Source organism: Durio zibethinus, chromosome 11 (assembly GCF_047325235.1).
Source record: "Durio zibethinus cultivar Kanyao isolate XHJ-2024 chromosome 11, ASM4732523v1, whole genome shotgun sequence".
In the NCBI taxonomy this organism is placed as follows: Eukaryota; Viridiplantae; Streptophyta; class Magnoliopsida; order Malvales; family Malvaceae; genus Durio; species Durio zibethinus.
The window spans coordinates 3,981,520-3,996,749 of record NC_143172.1 but is presented as its reverse complement, the minus strand read 5'-3'; the positions used below and the strand labels follow the sequence as shown (position 1 = coordinate 3,996,749).

Here is a 15,230-nt window from a genome sequence, read left to right as displayed (position 1 = left end):
ATTATTTCCAATAATTAGTTTGATATTAGCATACAATAGTTCAGCAGCAACAAAATAGAGTAGAAAATGAATATCACTGCAGTAATTATAAAATAAAAAAAAAATGATGTTGCTTGTAAACTCAGATTTTGAACGTAAGCCAGTGCGTGAAAAAGTGGCAAGTTTTTAATTCATTCATCACTGAATGAATGGGATCCATAAAAAACAAAAGAAAATAGGCGCTCATTATTCATAGTGGGCAACAACTTTGATAATATATAGCTCTTGCTGATCTAAGCCATTGTCGTAGCTGTACATAAAAATATGCAACTTCCCTGGACCCTCCCCCTCTTAAGGCTTATTCAACTGAGTTCTGGTCTAGCTCTTGTAACTTATTTCTGTTGCATCCATTTCTTGTATCCTGAATTCCTGATCAATATCCTACATGACTCAGGTACTTTCATTTCCTTCCTTATCCTCATCAGAAATGTAATTATTTTTTTTTTCTAGGACATATAATACTAATTTTTAATCCCGCATTGCAGAAGGTAGTGTTGAAAATCATGACCATGAATGATGAGAAGACAAAGAAAAAAGCCATAGAGGCTGTTGCCGACATTTATGGTAATCAGCAGACTATTTTTGTTCTAATTTTATTCCTGAAACATGGCTTGCAATATGATACTAGTACTACAGGTACCTAATTTCTACTAGTTGGTCAGTGTAATCGGGAATTAATTTGATGAACAGGCGTTGATTCAATTGCGGCGGACTTAAAGGAGCAAAAGCTGACTATCATTGGAGAGATGGACACGGTTGTAATAGCCAAAAAACTGAAGAAAATAGGGAAAGTAGACATTGTTACTGTTGGACCAGCTAAAGAAGAAAAGAAAGTTGAAAAGAAATGACAAAATTTAGTTCCTTTTTCTGTATGTCTATAGAAATTAAGGTTTGCAGTGTCTGCATATAATTATACGTACTCAATTATTTATATTAGCTTTGGATTTGCATGAATCCACATTGTTTTTCTGCTCGGTTTCGTTTTGAAAAATTCATACAAGTATTGTCATATACTAATAGTATTTTACTGTTTGGACTTAATCACTGCAATTCAAAGTTAAAACCAATTTCATTAAAGGAGGAAAGAGCTTTTCAGGTCAACTGCCAGAAAATTGGAAAAAACCCCGCAGCATTGGATTGTTTCCATGGTGGTGAATTGCAAGTCAATTTACATTAATATTTGCATTTATTGTCACTCAACTGTAGGCGATTTGATCGACACGGTTCCGGTCCAAACATCTTCACAAATGGAAGTAATTGTAAAACCGTAGGAAATCAATGACTGTCACATTTGAATGTCTCACCTGAGGCTGAAGGTAACATTTTGTATCACGCATGCGTTAAGATAGTTTGGACTCTGGAGAGTCAAGCCCTTTCTTCCTTGCCTGAAGTTTGATAATCACAGCCTAACAAGGATTTGCGTTTCATTCCATGAACAATTTGGAAATAGTTTCTCATCAGAATAGACCACACTCAAAGAGATCAAATCTTGTCCTTGTATGTTTGTATGTGAAAGAATAAATTTTAGTAGCTCAAGATTTTGTCCCTACATTTCAGGGAAATGCATAGCAAAATCCCATTTGCCGGTATGGTGAATGCAATGACAATATTGTTCACCATTAATAAATCTAAAACCCATGCTTCCCCATTTTCTTTCTCTAAGTGCAGAGATGACGCTTAGAGCAGTCTTATTTGGCCACTAAGCTTGCGGTAGCAACTAGAAAACTTGAATATGTTAGCATTAATCATACATCGCAATTACATTTAAAATGATTATTCGAAAGCTCACAACTTGTCAATAGAAAACATTCAAATCATAATATAAAATTGAATTTCATCATCATAAACCAACTTAGTTTAAATTTCCTAGTCAGCCAGGCTGCAAAAGTTCAGTTCCAGACAAAATGTTTGGCATCAGCTTATAGAAATTGATCATATAAATATGCGGTTCAAAATTTCGGGAAACAAATTTTAAATGATGCTATATTGCCTGGAATCCATTGGATTGCTAGAAATTCCACTAACATTTGTTTGATTGTTTCAGAAAAGAAGCATTAAATTGATCATCAACTTTTTAAAGATTTCATTTTTTCAAGCTAATGAATACTAAAAAAAAGAAGGGGGAAAAATGCTTTGACTCAATTGTAATCTGTCACTTTATGTTAATATAAAAGTTAAATAAGATTTTAATATGAAATTTAATTCAATTGATTCGTGCAATCAAGTAATATTCAATAAATTTAAAAATTAAAAAATATTATTTATTATTTATAATATCTTTTTCATATCTTCGTATTATGATTTTTTTTGTATAAAAAAATCTAATAAAACTATATGCCAATAAAATTCATCTACATCAATTTCTAGTTGGGAAATATTAAGAAATAAATCAGTGTGATGTTTTTATTATTTTTTTTATAAAATTGTTATGCTTTTTTTCCATCTACTTTGACACCAAATGAAGTTTACTTTTGGTCTGCCAATAAAGAAACCCAATTTATTTAGAGAAGCATTAAATAAAGAGAACAATGTGATTGTCACTATCAACCATTTCCCTTAGGTGACATTCTTGTTGGAATACATGACATGACAAAGCTTCTCATCAGCACAAAAGAATTAAAAAAAAAAAGAAGAAGAAGCAGAATATATTGAAATTCACAGGCAAAATATGTTTTAAAGGCTATTTTTGAGAAATTATTCGGGGATATCTTGTACCTAATAAGAATTGATCTAACCTTTGATTTATTTTTACATTTTAGGGTTTATGAAAACCTTAAATCTAAAACTCCAATCCCACACATAAAATGAATTAATGTTAAAAGATTATTTTAAAAAATTTCGTCAATGAAATTATTCGAAAATATCAATTACGTGTTTAAATCCTCTTCAATCCACAAATTTCAGAATCTCAATAGCATGCATGCCATTTAAATTAATGCCCAATGGATAAATATAATAATATCTTTAATGTGTTTAAATTCCAGCGGACGGTATACAAAAGGCAAATTCGTTAAATTAATCAAATCCTATAAAATTGAGCCAATTATTAGACTTTGGGCTAAGTTTAGTTGATAGGTAAGAAAGGTACCGAACTGCTGATGTAGCCATCTTAATGATTAATGGGCTAAAGCCCAATTGAAGAAACTTTCTGGTTAAGTAGGCCCATTTGTTGTGGTTTAGCTGCTTCATGCATTAGACATTTCAGGCAATGAGGTAGGACTAGAGGTGTAATCGAGTCGAGTCAATACAGTGAGAAGCTCTAGCTTGAACTCGATTCACAATTCGCGACTCGATATTCGACTCAAACTCGATCGAATTTTATTTTTTAAGCTTGAGTTCGATTCGTGATCGAATTTGAGCTACTCAAGCTCGCTCGATTAAGTTCGATTAATATATAAAAATAAGTTTGATTCGTATATTCGACAAAAGTTCGATTATTTATGCTTGAGTTCGAACTCGAATTCGAAATATTTTATTAATAAAATAATATAAATATATTTAAATATAAAAATTTGATTAAGCTCGCGAGTTACTCGAGTCGAATATAAGAATACTTGAATTCGATTCGATTGATAAGTCGAGCTACTCGAGCTCAAACTCGACTCGATAATAATCGAACCGAATAAAAAAATTTTTCGAATCGAACTCGAGTGACTTACGAATACTAATATATTATTTACACCTCTAGGTGAAACTCGTATAATATTGAAGTTAGCTATTTTGAGACGAAAAAATAAAAGCCTATAGAAACAATTACTCGTAAGTTGAAAAAAAAAATGGAAAAGGAAGCTGGATTTTTTAATGGAATGTGTAATTTTAAATTACTATAATTTAGGATAAAGTTTTAAAGATTTTTATACATAAAATAATGGAACGTCTTTAGTTGATAGCGTTATTGTATTAGAGAGTAGAGAATACAATTTATTTTATTCTTTTATTTATATATTTTCCCTTGAATTTAATAATGTGATGATATTTTATTTAATTATGTCGGTTGACTTAATTCGTTAATCTGAGTTACTTGATAAGCTCACTAATTATGATAGATCTTCAAAAATTATAAAAGTATTGCTTTTGAGTTTTATAAAATCCATCTTTAACTTGCACAATGGTCAATGGTGACTAAACTCAAATTCTACAACTTTAACTTAAACAATCAACCAATTACTAATACTAAAAAAAAAAATTAATCTCCAAACTCAACCTATAATTATTTATTTATAAACTTCTGTTTTTTCCTGAAATCCCACAAGGAATTTCAAAACAACATGACAGTACCTTGCCATGTTATAGTGGAATATGAATCAGTAATTTGTTTGGTAAAACATTTGTAGAAGATTAGTTGATTGTTTATTATTATTATTATTTGTTTATATATAAAGATAATCTTAGAGTTTGGTTGCTTGCATCTCATCAGAAATATTAGAAAAGCATAAAGCAACATCATTGAACGGATAAGGATATGACCAAAGATAGAAACTTGAAACAAAAATATTTTCCTGTCCCTTTTCTTCATGACATCAACAAACTCTAATCCAATATATTAATCAATAATATACTGAAAAATTTTAGAACTACAAGTAGAATTTTTATATAGAGATAGGCTCAAAAGAGTTGATCTTTCCTGAGTGATTAAACTACTCTATTTTGTTCAGAAAAACGTGCATTTAATCAGCTCTGCAGAAATATATTCTCTTTCTGGCCTTCCACATGTTGACATGGTTTTAGAAACGTACTCTTTTGGAGCCTTAACTACATAAAAGATCAATATTAAAGTTGACTGAGAAGCTTAATATTTTCTTTTCCAATTATTTTATGGAACTCCATGACCGTTACGTTGCATTGTTTTTTTGTAATAATTTAAGTAATAGCTCGGTTCCTAGGAGCATATAAATAGCCTCTGGCCGGCCTTTCTCATTTTCAAATTACCTCAACTTTCTGACTTTCGCTTCAAATTTCGATGGCTAAGGTTCATCCTGCCGCTGAAGCACCAGTTTCTGACTCCTGCAATATGAGTTCTGCAGGAAGAGAAACATTCAATATATGGATGAAATCTCTTGTATGCCACACCAATGGTTGCACTGTCTTTGATTCAAAAGGGGACATTTTGTACCGTGTCGAAAAATATGACAGCAAAGGTAGCAGTGAAGTTCATCTGATGGGCCTGCGCGGCAAAATTCTGCTTACAATACTAAAAAGGGTACTAGATCATAGTTAAATTTTTAGAGAGAAGACTCTTAACTGAAATTGGGTTTTTCCTCCTTTGGCTGTTTTTGCAGAAACTACAAATTTTTGGATGTTGGAATGGATATAAAGGGAGCTTTACTGGCACAAAGAAGGAAAAGCCATGCTTTCAAGTTAAAAAATACTGCAGCATTCTGCGGAGAGATTCGGCTTGTCAAGTTACTGTGGGCTTGAACAAGTACGGGATAGTTAGCTTAGGTCACAAGAAAAAGGGATTTAAGATAGTAGACTTAGATGGAGATACTGTAGCAGAGGTAAACACCAAGAACTATATAAATTACTGTGTTATAAGTAATTATTATATTAGTTTTAATATTTCTTCTCAAGGGTTAATATTGCAGGTGAAGCAAAAGCAATTATCATCTGGTACGGTGTTGGGAGTTGATGTATTAACTCTGGAGGTAGAGCCCTATATTGATCATTCCCTAATCGTTGCTCTCGTTACCGTCTATGGATTGATAAATAGGAGATTGTAGATAATTCCCAGCATGAGAAAGCAGCTAAGCAAGTGAAGCTAGCATATATACAAGGCTTCTTCCATATCTATAGAAGTGTAGTTATTACATATAATTTCATTTTTTTTATTTCAGTTTATCTCTCTCTCTCTCTCTCTCTATATATATATATATATATATATATATATTTTTTTTTTTTTTTTCAGGATTGGTATTTCCTTGTGATGGAAAACCAATGCTAGTTATGTCATTGTAATTGACAGAAGAAAATAATTAGATAGGAAGAGAAGGTATAGAAAAGAATGATAAATTAGAACATGGACCTTCAGATTATAACAAGTTTTTGACACAAAATATCAAGAAGAATTATTAAAATTTCACATTTCAGATTATAATAAGGTATATAAATATATAAAAAGAACAAGATATAATGGATCACTGATGATCTTCAAGAATATATCCAAGAATCAAGGGGAAATAATGCATGGTTGATGCAACAGATTAAAAAAAATGTGCAATACAAGAAATATATCAATAATTATTAAGACATGATCAAGCACAATCACTCTGAACAAGCTGATGACATACTTCATTGTATTCATATCAAAACACTGTCATCTGAATTTGGTTTCTAATTTTTTTTCTTTTTTTTTTTTTTGGTTAAAATAATTCACATTTTCCCCTCATACGATGAGAAATGTCTTGGCTTTGGTCGTTGCCTTGGGAGGGATTAAAATTAAGGCAAAGAAATTCAAAAAACAACTAATTCATTTTTCATTCACTGATCAGATAAAGCTAGCCGTATACATTTATATGCTCATCTGATGTCTATGATAGAGGAATTTAGACTATTTTATTGATCAATAAAGTGAAAATGTGAGGAAAAAATGTGAATTATGCAGTTTTTCTTAAGAAATAAAATTTAATAAAATTTAAATTTTAACATCTGTAATTTTTTTTTTTTTTTAAATTGTGATCTTTTATGTAAAAAAAAATACAGTTGCCTCTATATTATATTATGTGTAGATGTAGGATGTAGTGTAGTAATCAGGCTCTCCAGCCTTGAACTTAGGTAGAATTGTGGCAGTGCTTATGTGGCAAACTTATTTATGTATATTGTTATATAATATATATTAGATTTATTAAGCTTTTTGACTAGTGTGAACAACATCTTTAATATTTTGTTTTTTCGGGTTTTTTCTTCAATTAATTTTTTTATTTTATTACTAGTCTTCTACAATTTAGAAAACAAGTTATATATATATGTACAATTTGTTGATATCTATATAGATCAAGCTCCAACCATAAAAAATGCCTTAATTATTATGATCTCCAAATCAAATCAAGCAATATGTTGGTAAGAAAGTTGTTTTGTATTGTATAAATTGTAGATTTACTTTATTCATTATATGCAATATTTAGAACATACAGAGAGATATATATTCTCATTTTCAACTTATTTCTCACATTTCCCTTTTTTTTTTTTTTTCCATAATGAATTTCTCTAAAAAATAGAAACCCAACGCTAATTGCTGCTGAAGGGTAGAATCGTTTGATGTTTTTGGTCAAATGGGTGTCTTTAACGGTCATAATAACGGTGGGTTAACGGCAAGATGAATTCATAATTTTGGACTTGAGCTGAATTAAGGTTAAAATCTAAGGACCTGGATGAAATTTACCCAATATTAAACTGTATTCTAGGATTTGTTTCTTCTTATTATTCTTGTTTTATCGTAGTGCTTATCTAATAGTTATAGAGGCAGTCAAAAACGGTTAAAAAGGGGAAAGGGAATCTCTTCCTATACATGAACGTGGTAAGTTTAAAGGACTAATAGAACCTGCCGATTCAATTATTTGAGTGCCCTTTTTCTCATTCTTCGGGCTTCACATTCTTGCACTTTTTCCTATGGTATTATTAAACACGTTGACTAGAGTTCCTTCGATCTTTTAAAAAGAGCTAGATAGTGCTTTTTTGGCATGGAAAAGAAAATTATTTTATTTCTCAAAATGATCAAGGTTCATCATATTGCAGCTGCTACTGCTCCTCCTTCCTCTTCTTCTTCTTCTTCTTCTTCTTATGTCACTTCAAGGAGAGAAACATTCACCGTATGGATGAAATCCCTTGTGATGCAAGGAAATGGATGCACTGTTTATAATGAAAATGGTGAGATTGTTTATCGAATTGATAATTATGATAAAAAATGCAGCAATGAAGTTTACCTCATGGATCTTCAAGGCAAAGTTCTCTTCACCATATTAAGAAAGGTATTTGAAAGTTTGTTCGAAACTTATGATGAAATATTGGAGCCCATATATGTTCTAAATAGTTACAATTCATTTTGCAGAAACAATGGTTTTTCAGAAGATGGGTGGGCGATAGATGTAATGATATAAATCTGAATACTGATGAGAAGCTGCAGTTTCAAGTAAGAAAAAACTTGAGAAATATTCTTAAAGGAGATTTATCCTGTCAAGTAATCATGATTTGTTTTGATAATATTGGCCAAGCAAGCAGCTACTATAGAATAAAAGGCTTGGAAGCTGGTAAATCAGCTTTTAAAATAACAGATGACAATGGAAAAGTGGCTGCTGAGGTGAGTCTTTTTGGGCCTGAAATTCTTTTTTTAAATTCTATTATTACTCAAAGTTTTGCTTGCTCTGAATTTGATTTTTGTGTAGGCAAAGAGGAAACTGTCATCTTCAGGGGTTCTATTAGGAGAGGATGTATTAACCTTGGAAGTTGAGCCACATGTAGATCATTGTCTTCTCATGGCTTTGGTCACTGTTTATGGACTAATTCATCATAGATTGTGAACAAGTGTTTGAAAAGTATCAGGTTCAAAAACCATTAGTAAGGAATTGTCAGCAGCTCTCTTCTCTACCCAATCTAAAATCCATTTCTGACTGCCTGAATTGACTTCAGTTCCCAATTCTTCAGTTATATACAGGGAATGCCAAAACTACAGAAAAACACAAAATTAAAGAGTTGTATACAAAGACAAAACCTCCATAGTTTTCCCAAAGCAATGTTTATAACATAGAGTGAGTGTCAGAATTTGTCCAAGTTATTATTGTTGTCCATGGCATGAAAAAGATCAGATCATTGTTCTCCTATCTTATCAAAATACAGTACATAGTACATGCATTATATATTTCCACTTTTTATTTTTCAACAACTGAAACTGAAATCTGAAATTGCCCCGACATTGCTTTCCTGGACCGGACGAGCCCACCTTTTTTGTCCAAGTGTTGGTTATGTTGATCTGCGAAAATTCCCTGTCCCAGCTTGGATACTCCGAGGCCCAACATTCAACAACCAATCAAACTGAAATGAAACCAAACTCAGATCTGAAAGATTTGCCCATTGTCAGAAAACTTGTGATTTGCAGAAGATGATAAAAAAAATGATCACCCACCACCAGGATCTTACTCGAAAAACTCAAAATTCCCACAAATCCAAAAAACTGAAACCGGGTTGCTAGGACAGGCATCGCAATTTGAGCTGTTGGCACAATATCAAAGACAAAAAAGAATTCGGTTGAGAACAATTCAGGGTCTGGCAGACCTCTTTCCAGATTTTAAAGACAAGTACTGGCTAATGAAAGATAAATACAAAAAAAACCCAATGATGTGAACGTGTTCTTGAATTAAGACAACAAATCTTAAATTCTATCAACAATTTTATCAAAAAATGAAATAATTATATTACTGGAAAATGTCACCACGACAATAAAAAAGAAAAATTATGGGGAGGACAAGAATCAAACATGAATAATAAAAGAAAAAACTTACCTACATTTGGAAACTACCTGGTGAGGTGATATCCGTACTAAAATTTTGTACAACTTAATTTATTTTCACTCTAAAAGGGAACTGTCACACCTAAATTTTCCGTATGGGCACACCCAGCTGTTACTTCATCTTTACATTCTATTTTTGTATATGAAGAATTTCAATGCCTTCAGCTCTTCTTGGCATTCTTGAGGTTACGCACAGTCATCACAAGTTGTTGACGTTCACCTTCGACCTCTGCGAATTTGAGGCTTATCTCGGAATATCGCTCTTGCATATCCTTCAATTCGTTTTCCATAGATTTGTTTCTTTCCTTCAATGATGCCAGTTCAGCTATCAATTCTCCCTGGTTACCGTCTTTATTGACAATAGAGGCTTTCTCTTCTTTCGCTGACATATTGTCATCAGTGCTGTAGATAAGAAATCAATGGAAGTAATTATTAGTTACCTACCCTTTTCTTCGGTTTCTTCAACAATCTTCTTAGTATTTTTATTCTCCTCAACCAACTATTACCAAGAAGAAAATTAGCAAAGTTTGAAAAACTGACTCAGAAACTAAAGTTCTATTTCTTCAAGTCTTACCTTTCCACAGAGGGCACCGTATTTCCATTCTCTTTGGATATGCATGCTTTCCCATCGGATATCACGCCATCTGATATAACCTCCTTGGATTCTTTAAATATCTGCATTTTTTATCCATTTTAAAGAAAATATAAGTCAAAGCAAGAAATACAGTTGTAAGTAACACTCCATTAAGCCATTCTAGCCATAACCAAACAATGGTTAGGGTCAAAGAATACGGTCATAAATTAATAATATAGCAAGATCATTAGTTCTAGATGCCATGAAGAATGCATAACTTCAGCAATGACACTACAAAATATTGTTCATTAATACAACAGAGTTTCCCTTAAATTTTGTTTTTTTTTTCTTTTTTATCAAGTTATAATATCTCTCACATTTTGAAGTTGGTACGCGCAGAAACTGGTGCTGTGCTCATTGAGTTCTTCTACTCTGCTTTCTAACTCATCAATTTTCTTCTGAAGATCCTTTTCCTTTTCCAAAAAGACTTTTGTGGATATTTCTAAGGCAGTTTCCTTTAACTTTATTTGTCCCTGCCATGAGAAAAAAAATCATTATGAATACAAATTTCCCTTTGTGGATGAAAATTGCTGCATGATAATGAATCTCCATATTGCTGTTACTGGAAAAGCAGAAATTGTAGACCATTTGCAACAAACAGTTTCAAAGAGGAACTTGATTTTATATAGAACTTGGATGTGTGTAAATTTACCTCGAGCAACTTTATTTTCTCCCTCAGGCTTGCAACCTCTTTAGGAATGCGAGGAACCGTGGCAGATTTATTGTTTCTTAATGGTGTTCTTGTTCCGTCAGAAACTGCTGCTCTTCCGTTGCTCTCTTTCAGCTTCTTTTCCATGCCAGTAAGTGCATCTTCCTTCTTCTTAAGGTCACCCTTTAATTGAACTACTTGCTTCCTGAGTTTTTCTTTCTCTACTTCATCCTCGAACAAAGAATGTTTCAATTTATTGCACTGACTTTTGAGGGTGTTCAACTCTGATTGGAAGGATTCAACTGCAGCTTCTTTTTCATCCCTCAAATGCCTCATTCTTTGCAATTCCTCCAGTGACTTAGCTGATTCCTTTTTCATCAAAGCAATTGCACTCACCAGCTCATTTCTTTCTAAATTTCCTCTTTGCACCTGCACTTCAGTTTCTTTAGCAAATGCTTTTGTCTGTTCCAACTCAAGTCTGAATTTTTCTGCCTCTTCAGCTTGTTCACGGAGGCATTCCTTTTCCATAGTCAGCTTGTCAATCTCAGCTTTTAGGCTGCAGATCTCCTGGGAAAAAGCCCCACTAACTTCTTCCTCATGCTTCTTTTGATGTTCAAGCTGCTTAGATATATCATCTATTTCCTTCAACATCTGTTCTATCTGATTTGATTTTAAATTTACTAGATTGGAAAGGTTACAGAGTTTTGCCTCGTAATCCTCTCTAGCTGATTGGAACTCTTCTTTAGCTTTTTTGAGCAGTTCCTCCAGCTGATTTTTCAGCAAGCGTAGTTCACTAGCTTCAGTCAGAGCTTTTGTAGCCACCTTCTCATTTGCATCAAACATAGAGGCCATCTGCACGGAAAGCCTTTTAAATTCTTCCTGTAGCCTTTCAGCTGTATTTGCATTCTTCCATCTTGTCATTCGCAAGGCTTCCTCAGCTCGGATAGCTCTTTGCTCCTGTTCAATTTTGACTCGTGTAATAGATTCTAGATCCATTTCAAATAGTTGTGCCTGTTTCTCTAACTCTTTCTCCAAGCTTTTGACGTGGGTTTCTAGTTCATTTATGGTGGCTAAAGAGTGAGAGAATTCTTTTGATTGCTTGTCGAGTTCGCTTTCCAAGAACTCAATTTGGGTCTCAAGTTCATTTATGTTAGCAAAAGAAGATGGGCACTCATACTGCATCTTCAGTTGTTCTTGCAGCTGGCTTTGCTCCAATTTGTATGACATGTCGTGATTTTCCTGCTTCAGTATCTCATAATCAAGTGCTAGCTGCTCCATATGTACCTCAAGCTCATCTTTATCTCTCTTATAGATCTCTATCTCACTGTAGAGGTCCATGATTTTTCGTTCCAGGAGAGAGGTTTCCTTGGTGTCTCTGTGTTCTTTAACAAGCTGTTCCAATGCCCTCTGCTCTTCATCCTCATCTGTGTCACTTCTTGAGATGGCTCCACTCAATTCTTCAGCATCGCCATGGGATCCTGATTTGTTGGGAGGATTGGTTACCTTCGTATTCTTTGCATCCAACATTTCTTCAAGGTCTTGTACAGCTAGGATTAACTCAGCATTTGATTCCTGTGTCTTCTGTAGTTGTAACCGAAGATTGGAATTTAGGTCCTTCTCGTAATTTAGCTCTTGTCTGATTTCTTCAACAAGAAACCAGGGGTCCCCACTCTCAAACTGCAGCCTGCTTTTAACTTTTGCATCATCCATTCGCTTCTGAAAGGCCTTCAGTTTCTCACACTCTAATTTGAGCGTATCTCTCTCTTCTTTCAAAATAACAACTTCCCGTGAGAGATCCTGTCCCCTTTTGCTCTCCTTTATAATTTGCTTTCTGAGAGTCTGCAACTCCAAATCTGACACATCCACTTGCCTGGACAAAGCAAGGAGCTCATTCTTGAGCTTTTCAATCTCTTTATCTGAACCAAGTTGGGAGTTTTCTCGTGGAAACGTGTCGTGAGAACTGTTAGAGTCATCAGTACTCATTCCCTGATCAGAACCTGCCGACCACTCCTCATAGATTGTTGTTGAGGCAATTGGTGTTGGTTTAGGAGTAACTGAGGCGTTATTCATAGATGACAGATAAGGAGGATCCAGATTGATGTTGCCATTCCTCATTCCAAGTTCTAGTGGAGTATTAAGTCCAGAGCTACTATCAGAACTTGAAACGGTAATATCAGATCCATTAGATCCCCTATGGTTCCCACGCAATTCAACATTGTGGGTAGTTTTGCTGCAAGGCACATCCTGTTGAAAAGATAATAAATAAACAAATAAGTAAAACAAGCAAACCCATTTTCAAATAGCTTTGATACCAAGCGCATATCAAGAGACAAAAAGTTGAGGAGAAGAAAATGGTCTAAATAACAACAGCAAAAAGAAACCCAAAATCAACGGCATCACTAAATGGGATAGGAGACTTACTTCAATGGGATCATTCTTAGTGCTTTCAACCGTATCACCATTGCTCAAGCGGGCGTTCAAGCTCCTATCTTGCGATTTAATATTTGCAACTTCAATTTTTTCCAACTCTCTGCAAAAATTATCAAAGTCAAGCTCGCAAACAAACACTCCAGATTCCAGAAACAAACTCCAATAGCTCTGAGAATTCAATAGAAAGTGACAAGCTTTTACCTTTGATCATCATTTTCCTGCAACCTCTGTATTGAGACCTGTTCAAAACCAACAACTTGAATTCAATTTTTAAACATCAATCAACATTAAAATATGAGGAAAGATTTTAGAAAAAGCCTACCAGAAGTAATCCGTGACACATATAAATATGAGAGAGAAACAGAGAGAGTAAACTAACATGCAAAATTGCTTTAGAGTTTGAATTCTTCAATGGAAGAGAAATGGTGGAAGTTTTAATTGCCTCAGCATAAGCAGCAAAATCAGTTGAAGCTTCCCCAATCAAACCTCCTTTTCCCAATCCCTACAACAGACATATAAAATATTACATACAATTTACATCACAAAAACACCAATAATATAAATTCATCAAAAAGGAAAAATCGTACTGATGATAAAATAAAATGATAGATTCTTTCATTGATCTTCCCAGTTTTTGGGTCCCGAAAAAATTTAACAGTCTCGTAGACTGGATTTTCCCATCGACAGTTACCGTCCTGAACCGTCGCCTTTTCTAATTTTGTTGTCGATTTTCCTTCATCGCCAGGAATTATTGATATCATCAATGCTTGCACATTTAACTGCGTCACCTAAATTACAAAGAAAATAAATCATTTTTTAAATTATTCAATCACATAGAAAATAATTAATATGTATTTGATAAATTTTCTTACAAAAATAAAGTAATTATTAATAATTAATTTTTTTGAAAAAAAAATATAACCCAAACAAAATAGCTCAAGCAGCGTTAGAGAACAATTGAATCAAACTCTTTTTTCCGTTTGAGCTGCATTTTCTGAGAAATGAAGCTAACAAACAAAGATAAATAAATAGAATTGCAAGAAAATATTGAATTAATATGATTTTTTGTAAAACAAAGAAGAATTTGAAAGAATGAGAGTACTTGAGTAGCATGGAACTGCAACTTGAAGACAGCTTTGATCCTGTTCTTGTCGCCCCTCCATCTCGCCGACTTAAACATCTCCGCAGCAAAATCCACCGGAATTCCCGGACTCTCACCGGAGCTCCGGCGACGCTCACCGGAAAACTGCCATTTATTCGATCGCTGGATCCAATGCCTTAATTTCAATCAAAACGCAAACCCGCATGGGAAAACCAAGCCTATTGCACCAGTCTACACGCAGAGTTTCAGCTAAACAGCAGCAAGCTGGTTCAATGCGAGCAGAACCGAGTCAAGAACTCAAGAAACACGCAAGCGTTGAAAGAGAGCAGATCTTTCTTCTCTCTCTGCTTTCTAATTGTAAGTTGTAACAGTCTATGGTGAAAGAGACTGCACATATTTTAAATTAAAAAAAAAAAAGAAAGAAATGGAAAATAAAAAATTCAAAACTTTGAAGAAGAAGCTTCTTTGTGATTAATTAATTTAATCGAGGCTTAGTATTTGGTGAGGACAATTATTTATTTGTTTTGGGTCAAGGGAACAGTAAGTAGAGGTCACCATGTGACATTAATGCCCCTTGCCAGTTTTCTTTTGGCAAATATTCTAGCGTAACGTCGGGGGTCAAACGGGTAGAAAATACTTTTTTAACAGGACCAAATTTAAAATTATAAATTACATGTTAAACGACGATATAAAATTCGAGTAGTACTTTCATTATTTCACGTGCTTGTAAGAAAAAATAAAAAATATTAATTACTGAGGCCTTATAGCCAAAAAAGTTGGAATACGGTTAAAATACAAAAAAATACGGAAACTGATAGATGAAAAGGAAGTTCTATATTGGAAATTCAAGAAATTACAATATATTTGTTTTGTACTT

General features: G+C 33.6%; 3 protein-coding genes and 1 pseudogene across 8 annotated transcripts; 3 read left to right on the top strand and 1 right to left on the bottom strand.

Moving 5' to 3' along the window:
• The first annotated feature begins 295 nt into the window (after positions 1-295).
• On the top strand, positions 296-1,081 carry LOC149515995 (heavy metal-associated isoprenylated plant protein 39-like). Its single transcript, XM_089768768.1, has 3 exons — positions 296-433; positions 525-603; positions 730-1,081. Exons 1-3 carry the CDS (start codon positions 425-427, stop codon positions 885-887), a joined length of 246 nt encoding a protein of 81 aa, XP_089624894.1. The 5' UTR covers positions 296-424; the 3' UTR covers positions 888-1,081.
• Positions 1,082-4,828: 3,747 nt separating this feature from the next.
• LOC111291499 (protein LURP-one-related 4-like) lies at positions 4,829-5,777 on the top strand. Its single transcript, XM_022883333.2, has 3 exons — positions 4,829-5,239; positions 5,319-5,537; positions 5,625-5,777. Exons 1-3 carry the CDS (start codon positions 5,000-5,002, stop codon positions 5,757-5,759), a joined length of 594 nt encoding a protein of 197 aa, XP_022739068.2. The 5' UTR covers positions 4,829-4,999; the 3' UTR covers positions 5,760-5,777.
• A 1,968-nt stretch (positions 5,778-7,745) lies between these two features.
• LOC111290783 (protein LURP-one-related 4 pseudogene) lies at positions 7,746-8,684 on the top strand (annotated as a pseudogene). Its single transcript, XR_016346646.1, has 3 exons — positions 7,746-8,003; positions 8,084-8,332; positions 8,418-8,684. The product of XR_016346646.1 is annotated as a protein LURP-one-related 4 pseudogene (transcript).
• A 101-nt stretch (positions 8,685-8,785) lies between these two features.
• LOC111290782 (uncharacterized) lies at positions 8,786-14,722 on the bottom strand. Of its 5 annotated transcripts, none has more exons than XR_002690308.2 (11): positions 14,354-14,722; positions 13,839-14,039; positions 13,631-13,753; positions 13,453-13,490; positions 13,243-13,351; positions 10,825-13,065; positions 10,490-10,645; positions 10,113-10,213; positions 9,531-9,940; positions 9,155-9,240; positions 8,786-9,063 (listed from the first exon to the last, which is right to left on the bottom strand). XR_002690308.2 is itself a non-coding variant. In XM_022882251.2 (9 exons), the coding sequence occupies exons 1-9, from the start codon at positions 14,429-14,431 to the stop codon at positions 9,700-9,702; spliced, it is 3,288 nt and encodes a 1,095-aa protein (XP_022737986.2). In that variant the 5' UTR covers positions 14,432-14,722; the 3' UTR covers positions 9,418-9,699. The 5 variants fall into 5 exon arrangements, 1 of the variants encoding a protein (XP_022737986.2); XR_016346215.1 differs by having other exon boundaries at positions 8,786-9,086; positions 9,169-9,240; XR_016346216.1 differs by having other exon boundaries at positions 9,169-9,240.
• Positions 14,723-15,230: the final 508 nt, after the last annotated feature.